This window comes from Phasianus colchicus, chromosome 1 (genome assembly GCF_987193195.1).
Source record: "Phasianus colchicus chromosome 1, bPhaCol1.hap1.1, whole genome shotgun sequence".
Classification (NCBI taxonomy): domain Eukaryota; kingdom Metazoa; phylum Chordata; class Aves; order Galliformes; family Phasianidae; genus Phasianus; species Phasianus colchicus.
In genome coordinates, this window is record NC_143436.1 from 40,537,029 (window position 1) to 40,550,911 (window position 13,883).

Sequence of the window (13,883 nt, forward strand, 5' to 3'; positions counted from 1 at the left end):
CAGGTAAAATATGACTGAGGATGTGATTTGATGACTGGAGTCCTGAAGAGAAAGGGGTGGTTTCTACATGAGTGTTCACTCTGTTGCTCCACACATTGTAACCTTGAAAATGTACAGTGATTGAACCCCGACTCAAAGTTAATTTAGGAGTGGGAAAAGAGGATTAGATTTGAGTTACCTCACATATTTTCCCAATTTCTGAGAATAGTGGAAATGAATCTGCAGTAAATACATAGCTCTGAATGTAGAAGAGGGCTGGTTTATAGCACAGGTTGTGTTAGGCTAATGGTGGAACTGAACCCTGAGTTGCAGAGGAAGCTGCTGAGATGAACAGATGGTGTTGTATCTTGAGTAAAAATTAAAAAAAAATGAGATACAGGAAAGGATCTAGACAAGAACTGACATTTAAACCACATAAGAATACTGTGACAGGGTTAAGGGCATGATGCAGGGAAGAATATGAGGCTCTTTCTCTTCCCAGTTGCTCTTTATTCATTTTCTACATCAGCATCTGCCTTGCTGCCTCTGTGACTCATTCTCTGGGTCCTGATGTAGTAACTTTATAAGCAAATTCAGTAATTACATCCCTGCTCCACCTTTGCAGTGATTGCATGTATTGCGAGGAAGCTCTTTTTTGTAAAAGAAAATGAAAGGGCTTCATGCTAGAAAAAAAATATCAGATATTTTGGAGTCTAAGACAAAGTTTCAGTAACCATTTAATCTCATTTTAAAGCAACATTATTGTAGGCTTTTGTCTCTGTGGGCAGAAAATACTTCACGTATTTGCTGGTTTATCAGCCATCAATACAGATAAAGAAAAAATATTTCTATTATTCTGTTATACAGAATAATCAGGGGGCTTAGGTCTAAAAATTGTATATGTGGGCACAGATATCTCAGTCTCTTTCTATTTTCAGTAGCTGTTTTTTCTGTAGGCTCTACGTTAGCAAGATACAGTCTGCAGCAGTCCTTATAGAAATAGTTCATCAGGCTGAGCCACAGAACCCTAGAAAACCAGCTCTGTGTTTTATTGTATGTATATCATTTTGTCTATGTATCTATGTGTGTATGTATGCATGTATATTTTTTCATCAGCAGCACACTTGCTCCAACACAAGAATATTACAACTGTCTCTTTCATAACTGCTGTTATGAATGTTCTTGCAATTGTGATCTAAAAAACAGGCAGCAAGTTTTAATCACAACAACTAGCCAAGCTTCACAATTGCGAGGTAATTCGCCTGAACTTTTGAATTCCAGATTGGATGCAGTACTAAGCTTTCAGAAAAAAAAAAAAAAAAAAAAAGACTATGTTCTTGTATTAAGAACATAAAACTGTGTATAAAAACTTGTACGTAGAAGAAAAAAGGCAAACAAATAACAATTAAAAGTTATTTGTAATTGGTTACTGTAAGCATAGCAGAATGTCAGATATTTTCCAAGTGTAAGTCAGAGTTGCATTCACCTTTTTCAGCTTAAGAATTATTGTTGACTATTAGGATATGTAAAAAATACATCCTTTTTCTCATTTAGGGCAAATTGGCAGGTTTGTGTGGAAATTTTGACAAATACACTTCAAACGACCTGACTACTTCAAACAACATGGAGGTGAAGAATGCACAGGTTTTTGGAGACAGCTGGGTGTTAGGACAGGTAAGTCCCATGTCCAGTAAAAATTTAGAATAAAAAGTCGATGATTTTAATTTCTAAATGAATACAATATGAGTATATGAAACGTAGGGATTTTCTAAATTCAGAGTCATGATACGTATTTGAACTTTTATGTCTGTAGAGTCTTATACTATAACAAACATATACTGAATTTAAATGAAACCATCCAAGATTTTCAGGTAAAAATACACTGATCCCCAAATAAAATAGTTATTATAGCTGTCTGGATTTCAATTTTCTACAGATTTCATAGAATCATAGAACATCCTCAGTTAGAAGGAACCCACAAGGATCACCCAGTCTAACTGTTGGCTCCATGCACAACCACCCCAAATTCAGTTTGCTTTCAAAATTTAGAATCAGTCCAGCTTCAAAAACAGTTACCATTTTTCTGATGTTGGAAGCGTAGGGATATTGAAAGTAAACAGGATCTGAACACTGAAGAGAAAAAGGTGGTCATCAGCCCCCTGATGCTGCCTGCTTACATACAAGTGCATGAGGGATTTTCTGTGCAGCACACAGTTAAATTTCATCAGTCTAGAGGAAATAAGCTGAGGAAGTTATAAAACTTAACTTGAAAAAGCATCAGGACAATCCATAGTGGAAAGTAGATTTCAGAGAAGGAAGGAGGCTGTAGTGTGGAGTACTGCAACTGGGTTTTGTAATACACAAGAATGATTTTATTCATATGTGCTAAGGAGAAAGAGCTCACAGCCTTGTGAGCTTGCTGATAAATCAGTATTTGCAAAACATTCCCTCAGGATGTCTGCAAGACCCAGCTTTTAATCTGTTCTCCGCCTTACTCAGAGCAGGAAATTGAACCAATATCTCTCACCTCTTGAAAGAATACGATATCAATTCTGCTTTGGAAGAAAGCCTTTGAGGTTTATCTCCCTCAATCCCCCCTTTTGGATCTGTTCTACACTTCATAAAATGTTTAAGTCTTGTGAGCAAGCAAGGGAAATATGTTGGTGGTTCTGCCACTCATCTAGAAGGTGGTACATAAAGTGCATTAATACTTTATATGAAGTGTAATAGTATCAACAAAAGAGATTAAAAGCAATACTCTCTTGAATGCTCTGTAGGACTGTAGGAGGACTGGGTTTGGCTTCAAAGAGACAGAAGGAGTTGTGCTCTTCTATCACTTGACGAAGCACTCCAACTGTTGTCTCTGTGACCAGAGCCATTGTTGATAGGGCTTGAGGAAGGGTCCCAGAGACGAGCTCTGTTCATACTCTTCCCCTTAAAAAGCATACTTGTAGAACCAAGTGACCAAGTGTAACAGAAATGCTTTTGATTTTGTTCCGTAAAAATCTTGAAGTTCTCATTTTGCTTTCAATCCCACAATATATTATTTTAATTTTTCAGGTCACTGGCTTCTATGGTCTTAAGCCATGCAAAGATGTTAGGGCACTTTTCAGAAAGGACCTCTGGCCCTTGCAGCGATGTATCCTGGTCATCTTTTCTGCTTTATAAACACTGGAAAAACATAATTGGTAGCTGGAGAACCCAATTCTGCTGCTGAGAAATGTGCTAGCGTTGGCACAGTGAGAAATGGGTTGATTGCAGGGTTTCTTGCTATCAGGAGCACATCTCCACACAGCATCATTAGAGTACCCCAGTACTGTGAGTGGGTCTGTCACTGCTGCCTCCTGAGCTCCTCTGTTGTAGCAAGGGAGTATGCTTTCAGTTGAACTCGTGTTCTTAGAGCTAAGTGCCATTTGGTTATATTTTTCTGTTCACTTGTTTTTCTTCTTGAAGAGAGACTTAAAGAGAGGGAATTATATCTCAGCGACTTTTGAGTTATCATGATGAACTTTGACTCATTTTTTATGGGTTGCTCTCTTCCTACCACTGCTTTATTTGAACTTAAAGGGCTACAGTCATCTGTAGTGTGCCTCCATTTAAAGTCAGTACAAAACCACCAGGGATGGATTTGGACCATGTATTTGTTTGTGATGTTACAGTTGGTTGCTCTGGTAATGATTATAATGTGTCACAAAGAAAACATTTTGTCTTAATGTGCTGAGCAGACAGAAGGAACATTTTAGTACTTCAGAACAAAACACAAAGATTCTGTTTTGTGCAAATGTTTTCAATTATAAGAACAGATCAGGGAAAGCAGAAGATAAAGAAGATAGCATGTAAACATTATTTTACTTTTTGGAGTACATAAGTATTGAATTGTATTATGTACGTCGTGTAGCTGAGTCCATGGCAAAGACATCTTTTTATGAAATGACTGTGGTGTTTTTGTTTGCTTTTGAGTGCAAGAGCCCAAATGAAACACTAAGACCATGCGAGGTACATCAAAACAAGTTTCCTTATGCCAAAAAGGAATGCTCTATTTTGTACAGTGATGTTTTCGCACCTTGTCGCAATGTGGTAAGTTTATTAAATAAGCCAGTTTTGCTCTCATGTAGGAAATATATTAAAATTCTAACAATTAATTTCTTCTTGCCATTCCTCTCTGAGTTCCTTGGAGAACAGTAAGAAGAGCCCTGCAACTATGTGTGTGGGCTCTGTTTGTGTAGAGCTCCTTGTTCCTTTCAGAAGTGGAGCCTAAACATTATAGTGGTAACTGGGAGTTATGAGTTAGTAGACAGGATAATCAGAGTTCTGTTCTCTTTTGGTATTATTTATATCTTTGATTTATATAGGTAACTTGAATTTTAAGGTTTTTGTGTATATTGTGGATTTTTAAAGTAAGCATTCATGTGATGTGTTTCCATCTTATCTAGAATGGTTTTATTTAGTTGACTGTCCTGCAAAATATAGAAAGAAATATAGGAAAGTGAGATTTCAACTTCACAGCTATCAGTATTTTAAAAAAGTCAAGATCTTATTTGCTTTGTATCAAAACTCTGCAGTATGGTGTCTCTACTCCTTACCTGATTGAGGGTGCAGGAGTGAGGGTGACTTGAGTTACAGCACTGTCCATAAGCTCAGTCTAGACAGGACAAGGACAACAATAAGTTGTGTGGGAATCTTTTATTCCTTTGTAGTCCACCCTTTACCAGTGCAATATATTCTCCATTTTTCTATATCTCTTTCTGATTTGAGCTTCCCAAAGGTATTCAGAGGTGCTTCTTAACACCTGTGCAAGCAAGAACCACTGTGATGTTTTGCTTCACTCTCTTGTTTTTTTTTTTTTTTTTTTTTTTTGTGTGTGTGACTATCAACATTAAATGAGATTATTAGATGTTGCAGCTGAATCTCCTGACTTTCAGGACTGGAGTTTGATATTAACATGGTCAGGAATTTGTCTGAAGAGGAGGTTGCAGTAGCTTAACCCCGGAGATTTATTGTTGTTGACTTTGGTTACTATGTAAAGAATTTTTTGAACGTGTGCCTGAGAACACAGTGATGAGTGTATTTTCAAAGTGGAAAGTAATAAATAAAAATGGACTTTTGAGAGTTTTTAAGAAGCTATATTACAATAACTCTTAAAGACAGATGTTTTCCATTCCATTCTTTATCTTACCTATGTTCTGATTAAAATTTTATGCTAAGAATTTAGCACATTAATAAGAAGAAATTCATGTCAGGTGCAAAACATGACTTTTAATTCATTGTCAGGTATTTTCATACACACATATCCATCCTGAGACAGCTTGTAAAGCAAATATCTTCCAGGTATTTATACAATCTATTCATGAACCTGTGAAAAACTGCTCTTATTAAAGTAAGGTGCCATGACTTCCTATCAAAGATACCTACCTGACTACCCCGTGCACAGGCAGGTGCCAAGGGAAAAAAAAAAAACAAAAAAAAAACACCACAAAACACAATAAATCAATAAAATAAGCACATCTGGACTCTGAGAGGCTAGGAGGAATAGAAGATGTAGGGATGGGTCTCACAGTGCTTAGAGCAGCTCTCTTGCAGAATCTCTCCTGCTGTGTGGGTGGTATAGGATGCTCCTGTGCATAGAGACAAGTTTCTGTTTCTGGGACACACAGCCTCAGAGTTCAGCCCAGGCTGGAAAACCCAATTTTAAGGAATACAAAATTTTGCATCCCTGGCTGGAAGGGACTTACGGATTGCAGTACTCAGCTGAGCATTGAATTCAGCAGCAGAAGAGTGGAAAGAAAAATCTTCTCCATAACTCTTGAACTCAAAAGGAACTTCAGTCTGAGCCTTCCTGCTTGTCACAATAAGGTGCTGCAGATGAAAGAGATGATGAAATCTGAAGCTACTGTGCTGTTTGGTAATTTCTGCTAGGATGCTATAGCCATTTTAAATGGCTCATGTGCCCACTCCAGTGGTATCTCTGTTTCCAAAATTAGAAAAAAGAATGAAAGTAAAATGGCATCTCTCTCCAAGCACTAAAGGCAGAAGAACAGTCATCTTATCTCTGTCAGCATCCAGCAACTGCCAGCTGAGAAGCTGTTTCAGTGCTGCCTTGTTGCTGTGATGGTGTTTGTGTAATCTGATGAGTGTCATTGGAATGCTCTAAAGCTGAGACAGATTGGAGTCTATAAATGAATCCAAACTGAAGAGAAACATTGTTTTAAAGATTCAATGTGTTGAATGAGAACAGTTTTTTTTAGGAGATCTTGCTCAACATTACAAAAAAGAAAAAACTTCTTAAACCTGAGGAGTACAGTATCAGTATCACAGTTTTAATTTGGGGGATTTTAGAGTGGGGAAGTGAGTGCCTCAGCTAGTGAAGATTTGAAGGCTGAGTATGTTGTAAAATGTAAGCTCTGTGCTCAAGCTTGCTTCCCCTGACAAAGGCCCCACTCAAATTACCACTTTAAGTACTCAATAATCAGAGTTGCAGCTCTGATTTTATTGTTCTTCATGCAGAGCTAACAGGATGACTATAGGTGGCAGCATTTGCCTTATGAAAACAGAACTGTCACCTTCATTGTGCTCTTCAGAATCAATGAACAAGAGTGTGGAGAGAGTATGAACAGTCATATTTGTTAAAAATCATTGATTAACATTTTCCTTTTATCTGTAACATAGGTACAAACTGATTATTTGCAGTATACTGTTTGTAAAGGATTATACCAGAATCTTAGAAAATGCCATGTCTTTGTATTAAATTCTTTCAGTCAACCTTTCCTTGTGCCTTCCTGCTGAAAATGGTGCAACAGGAATTTGTACAGCTCATGTAATCAGGTGACCTGCCTGTACCCACCTTCTCTTTTCCAGATTGACGTGACTTCTTTTGTCAAGAACTGTCATACAGATACATGCAACTGCAATCTTGGTGGGGACTGTGAGTGTTTGTGTACCAGTATTGCAGCTTATGCCCACAAGTGCTGCCAGCATGGAGCAGTGATTCATTGGCGATCTCCTTCGCTCTGTGGTAAGTACCTGGGATGGCCTCACACCACAGACTACCCAGAGAAGGGGATATATATGGCCTTTCTCTTCACAAAAATACAAACACGACACAAACAGGTGATTAGTAAATGTCCTTCTTTGCCTTTTTCTCAAGCAATGTATGTGTTAGCTGCTGAATACCTCACGTTTACTGTTTTCTTTCTCTCTGTGGAGGGTGTCCAGAATTCTGTGTGCAAAAAGTTTCAGTCTACTCTACTTTTCACTGAGAGTGAGAAGAGTTCTTGGATACAGAATAATTAGTGCTGTCTATCAATTAGGTCTGATGTTTGGACACATACATCTAAATAAACTGTTTGTCCCTGAATAAAAGCCAGAGGAAATAAAGTCACTGGCTGGAATATGTTACAGAACATGAAAGTAAATTTTACAGTTTTAGGATGCAGATAAGAGTGATCTGTTTTTACTTTATAGTAACAACATCCTTGTTTCCTTTTTCTTTTAGCTTATGACTGTGAATATTATAATCAAGGTATGTAGTGCTTAACATTATTCTTTCATTCCTCTGAGTATTTATTATTGCTGAATACCCTTAACTCTGTTTGCTAGCATGCTACCTAGTTGTGTGCTAGAAACGAATCTGTGCTCCCTGATTCCAACAACAAATCTGTATTTATAAAGCATTTAGTTGCACACCATTCACTTAGAAAATAATTTCCCACAGTGGCCATTCTAGATTATGGAAGGTATCTTTGGCATACTTTCTATCACCTTTCTTCTGTGCTATGCTATTCTGAAATATTTATCTTTCCCCAATATATTTTGTTTCTCTTCTAAAAACAAAAACCCAAGAGATAATTTTCTTATATTGCTTCATTCTGGCTAAATGTGAAAAAGCATGCTGCGGTAGTATCTCTCTTTAGCTGGTTAGAAGGAATTTTTTGTATTCCTGATTTGGATATGTGAGTTCAGTGTTCTCAGCATGTTAAGCAAAGCAAGTTTCCATGGATCTTTTTGCTCTATGTCCAGAGACAGGGGGAGCATGGAAACAAACATCTTTCTTGTAAGTAAAACCATGCATCTGGCATCTCAGAGGAAACATGATATGATGCACACAGAAAGTAACCCTCCTTGTAGCTTGTGCTGAGAGGAGCCTCTGTTAGCTGCAGCAGTGTTGGATATAATCTCAATTCTGTGTTCCCATTCTCTGTGGTAGAATTGGATAGTCACCATCATTTGATCTCACTGGACCTTCAGGTCAAATTAGAAAGGAGAGGTGACAAATATGTCATTCGCCACATGTTCATTTCTTTTTTAATACCATTATGTGACTGTATTGACTATTTTTGCAACACAACCTCTCATCTGTAATAAAAGTCTTCTCTTCTGCTTAGTCAGAAGCCATAAAATGTCACTGAAGGTAAGTGTGTATGAACACATCTCTTGCATTCTTGAGTTTCACGGGATGAGTCTGCGCAAAAATACTTTTTTCCATTGCCTGTGTTTGCTGATGCAGTACTGCAGTATCTGTTAGGACAAGATAAAACATATGAAAACTAAATATTGCATATGAGATGTCAAAACATGAACAACTTGTTTGATGATTTGGGAAACCCATTATTACTGTTAATTATTTTGGTTTTGTAATTATATGTTAATAATCAATTAGTTAGTAATCAGAACATTCATATGTTCTGTTTTCCTTTTTTTAAGACTCTTTTAAAAATAAAAACAAGAGGTCAAGGTTATTCAAAACATCTTGTCACATGTGTTATATGATTTCCAACAATAAAACAATTTCCATTCTATTCTGCTGTGCATATCTAAAACTGTTTATTTTCTGTGCAATGTCCCATGTATTTCTTGGGCGTTGTCCCATTTAAATAAAAACAGGCAATCTCACAATAAAGGATTCTAATGTTAACTCACTGTACATCTTACAATGTTATACATGGTTATTAAAATCTGCATTTTCACCTCACTGAACTAGTTGCCTTTGTTACAAAACTTAAGTTTCTTCTCAAGAACGAATTGAAGGAATTGTGTACAGATACTGAATCTCTGATGATACTGAGTTAAGATTAATCTTTATAATAATAAGTAATCTGATATTATTTTTAGAAAGAAAACATTTGTCATATTACGTAATTATGTTATAGGTTTTCATTCTGAATTGACTTGCTTTCATTTGGCTTTCCTTCTTACATTGACATATAAAAGAGATTGCTCTATTTCAGTGAAGATTTAACCACTGGGATGTTTCTTTGACTTGAGATTCATGGTTTTAATTGATTGCTTAAACTTCTAATGGGTGAAGGGCAGCAGCCCCACTGTGTTCAATAATCTTAGTATCTCCTGATGCCTCAGTTCATAACCTCATAATTTTCAGTGTGTAGGGATTACTGTGTCATGCTGCAAATTTTGGAAGTAATGGGGATGCTCTTGAAGGATGTTACCTGCATTTTGAAATTGGTAGGATATGGGATTTTCTTCACAGATATTATGAAGTACTGCACTGTTCCTTAGAATGAGAGTGGTATTCAATTACAACTTCATTTCTGTGGCATCACTTCCTCAATTTGGATACTGTGAAAGTACTTTGTGGGCAGCCTGATACTAAAAGAAAAGGGAAATTTGGATAACTGTAATGACATGAATTTGACTTTTTGATAGAACTTTTTAAGTGACTCATGCCCAGTAATGGGCATCGTGCTGTAGACAATGCTTTTCTGATTCAAGGAGTCTGACCCCATGTGCTGCTACTACAGAAAAGCATTGTCTGCAGCATGATAAAGTAGAAGCATGTAAATACTGCTAGGTACACCAGACTTTCCGTAATATTCCTTACAATATGGAATCTTGTTTTAAAACTAGTAAGAAAGTCAAGGGTGATGTGAGCTGACCATTGAATCTCAGCAAAACACTTCTGGGGTGTAGGATGGCTCCTCTGATTTTTTGTTTTTTTGTCTTGTATGGTGTCAAACTGTTGAATCTTCATGGAAACTTTCCCTGTTATGGCTCGTTGCTGCTTTTGCTGAAGCTACAGGGAAAAAATCTATTAATATGTGGGGGTAAACATCCAATGATTAAGGATGAAGAGACTGTAATTGACTTGTCACTTCTATAGAAGGAGTCACTGTGACAAGCTTGTGAACTTCCTAAGCATGTGAGCTCCGGCATAATTTCAGTATAAAAGCAGTATTTATTTTCTTGCAGTGTTCTTCAGAAAGTGGTGTTTAAGTTCTAGTGGAGCCAAATCTCATTATTATGAGACATCCTTCCCTCTTGAAAGTCATACTGGAGAGAGCTGTGCTACAATATGAAGGCGATTCATTTTTTTTTATTCCCACTAGGATTAAAGAATTAAAAGCTTTCACAAAAATTACAAATCTTGTTTATTACTCAAGGCAAGATTTTAGAGGTATGCTGCTCTTGGTTCTTTTACTAGAGTATAGTGACAAGGACTGATGCTGTTATATCTGGATGTAACCCTGTGGGCCTTTCCAGCCCAACAAAAATACATTTAGGATTTTTTATAGGATGTCTAGGGCATGATAGGGCCACCAGCATTGTGGCAGCAGTACTGGCTGAAGTTTTGTCACTGCTGTATCGGCATAAACTTTTGGATGACTGTGTGCTGAACCAGACTGGAAAATTTAGCTGGTTATTTTTCAGTAGGATCAGTTTACTGCCGAAGCACTTAGGGTGTCATAATAAATGGGGCAGCTGAGGAACAGAAGCAAGTGTTTCGTGGGAGGGGATGAAGTAGGCAACTCCTTGAGCAAGATTGCTGCCAAAAGTTCAATTACAGTCTTGTTATTTAAAACATTTCTTTAATTTTTTTTTTTCCTTTTTTTTTAATAGCTTTGTAGAGCTTAGAATATCTTCGGTGTCTTGGGTAATAATATTAAACTGCAGTGCTGATCTTCCAAAGTATAGAAATAAGGACATGTGAAAAACTAAATACTATACAAAAGCAGTCTAGATTGCTTTCTTGTACAAGTTATTATGAGAGGATAACTACCCATATTTTTTTAATGTGGACTTTGTATCTGTTGTGTTCTGGAAATCAAGAAAAGAGGAAGGGAGTGCCTTAAATACATAAATACTGGCCAACTTCAGCATAACACCTTGAGGCACTGAGTTGCAGTTCAAAATTTATTTGATTCCAGGTAAGGTGAATATGTAAAGCAATATTTTGTCAGCTAAGGCTCAGGTTTTTTATGCTGTGCAAGTAGAATTGTTTACTTTTCTATTTAATTCTTCTTCTCTTAGGTCTTGGTGAAGGACCATATATTTTGGCAAGTTCCGGAGAAAATGATACAATTATAGGAGCTAATATTTCCAGTAGACGAATATTTCCCCTCCCTAGAAATGCAGCATACGGAAATGTATTTTTCAGTTTCATGATAACTCCAGGTCTTTTCAAAGATAAAGATTTATGTAAGTGTTCTCAATGTTTTTATGAATGTCTGCCCATATTTTTCAAACCATCTGAATGATTCTTGCTGCATCTTCTAAAACTAAAATTGTATAGATATTTTTAGTTATTGGAATAAGTAAGGATGAAATGTTCTATTTTTGAGGAGGAATACTGATCTTTAGAGAGAAAAAAATTGGAAGATCCAGCTGTCAGCTGTAAAGCTGACTTTTCAAAAAACTGTTTTTAAAATGTTTAAAATGCAAGAGAATAGAAATCTTTCTTTAGAAAAATGCAATTAGATTTCATAACTGGAAGCTGGAAAATTTTGCATGTGTATCTACCAATTTTGAAACAAGGAATATTTTGGTCTCCAATAAAATAATTTTTTTTCTGTCCTTGTTTTTGGTGACTTTCAGTGCACCATAAAATCTGAACGTTAGTACAACCAGATGTTTAAATCTTTTTTCTTCTACATATACATTTTTTGTTTTATGTATTTTCACACACACTGAGTTTGTGCCATTGAAGTCAATTCAAACTTTCTCATTGCTTTCTACAGTCACGAAATCTAATTTGTTGACAAAATTCCAAATCTTCAAAAATCAACACAGAGAAGGGGTGTTTTCACAGTAGAACTTGAAACTGTAGTCACATGCTTTGGACAATTTGCCACATACAAATTAGATCTTTTATGATATTTAAAAGAGAAAGTATATTATATAGAAATATCATTTCAGACTTGTCCAATTAGCTAAGCAATGTGAAGTATAAGTAAAATATTCATTATATCTGTATAGTACACAAGCTTTCCTATCTGTGAGGGTCAGGATAGTGTTCATACAGAATAAAAGTACTTCTAAATTTATTGAAGGCAACAACCAAATGTGAAGTCAGCCTTTTTTTCAAGTTCTTAAACACTCAGATAATTTTCTTCATTTTCAACATGAGAACAGAGTGTTCAGTCTTTTATTTAGCTGCAGATATTCTTAATGTATTGCTGGATATGACTGCGTGTAAAAAAATGCCAGACATCAAGGTGAATTCAAGCAAATTTTTACAAAATTTGTGTGATGTTAATTACTAAAGAAATTTTGTTACAGTTGAAATGTCAGACATTTGTCAAAATCTGAGGAAAAACTGCCCTAATATGCATAAATCCAAAAACTGAAAGTACTTACTAATTGTTCTGAAGTCTAGCAGTAAGATGAATGTAGTTTTTTTCTGATTAGCCCTCTGGTGAACTCTGCATTATGTGATCATTTGACGTTTCCTTTAGACTCCGCATTTCTAATATTTTTATATTATAGGAAACTGTTCTTTTTCAGTTGCATGTGGTTTGTTTTTTTTTCTTCCTGATAAACAGCTATTTTAAGGAACCACTTAATCAGTATATAGATTGAATCTCACTTTCAGACTGTTTTCTCTGAAAAGCTTATAAGTAATGGTTTACTTTTTCTTTTGTGGAAGCTCTCTCCCTTGTTTCCCTTGAATCTGCTGAAAGACCAAACTACTTTCTGTATGTACATGCTGATGGAACTGTTGGGTTGGAGCAATGGCAGGCAAGTGCCTCCTTCCAAAGACGAGCCACCTTCTTCCACCACCAAGGCCTCTGGAGTCGAGGGCTCAGTTCCTTTGAGCTACACAGTAAAAAAGGCTTTTTCATCATTCTCACATCATCTGGTGTTAAAGTGGCAAAATACAATGATTCAGAAGAATTCAAACGTATGAGTAGCTTTAGTATTGAAGGTAAATTTTGCATAATCCCCATGAATAAGTATGGATTCTTCTATTTGCCTTTGGAGCACTTCTCTTGCGTCAACAGCAGCAACTAGTATTTTAATTTTCTCTTCTAACTTGGTCTTGAATCCCACCTCCAAATATTATAATTTTCTAATTCTTGCATATGCAAAGATTAAGTTATCTTTGGACTATATTCTCACTCTTTTTCACAATGCATGTAGCATGTCACAAAAAATGCATGTTAATGTCTTGTTATTGAACTGTATTATACCTTTTTTATTTAACAAATGAGGTAAATATTGCTTCTGAAACAAACAGTATATTCAGTATGTTTCACTGATTTGTTTAAACAAAATAGGCTGTGAAAAGTGAGTAGTTTTTTTCTATCTTTTATGTTCTGATGTCTTTTACCTTGTTTGAATTTGAAGTACGTATTCAAATGACATAAATGAATGAAATCTCACCTATTAAAGTTCCTGAGAATTCCTATTTTTAGTTTTCTATTTTTACATTTTTCCAAAATTACCAAAATACTTTATAAAAAAGACCATGCATTTATAGTTTATTGACTTACACAGCCAATAAATAATACCTTTTCCTTCCTCCTCAGAACTCAGTGCATCTGTGCCTTACAGGAAGATGTGTGAATGGAGATATGAATCTTGTGCTAATCCTTGCTTTAAAACATGTAGTGATCCTGAAGGAACAGCATGTAAATTCCTTCCTCCGTGAGTCAAATTAAGCTCAGTGTTAC

The 13,883-nt window shown here is 36.1% G+C and overlaps 1 protein-coding gene across 4 annotated transcripts in view; it reads left to right on the top strand.

The window, feature by feature from the left end:
• Nucleotides 1–13,883, top strand: part of OTOGL (otogelin like) — an 88,938-nt gene that overhangs the window by 45,768 nt on the left and 29,287 nt on the right. For all 4 annotated transcript variants that reach the window (XM_090139194.1, XM_090139202.1, XM_090139213.1 and 1 more), the window contains 7 exons: nt 1,534–1,653; nt 3,940–4,056; nt 6,835–6,991; nt 7,472–7,498; nt 11,242–11,409; nt 12,857–13,135; nt 13,740–13,857. In XM_090139194.1, coding sequence (XP_089995320.1) covers nt 1,534–1,653; nt 3,940–4,056; nt 6,835–6,991; nt 7,472–7,498; nt 11,242–11,409; nt 12,857–13,135; nt 13,740–13,857 — 986 coding nt within the window. The remainder of the gene's footprint in view (nt 1–1,533; nt 1,654–3,939; nt 4,057–6,834; nt 6,992–7,471; nt 7,499–11,241; nt 11,410–12,856; nt 13,136–13,739; nt 13,858–13,883) is intronic.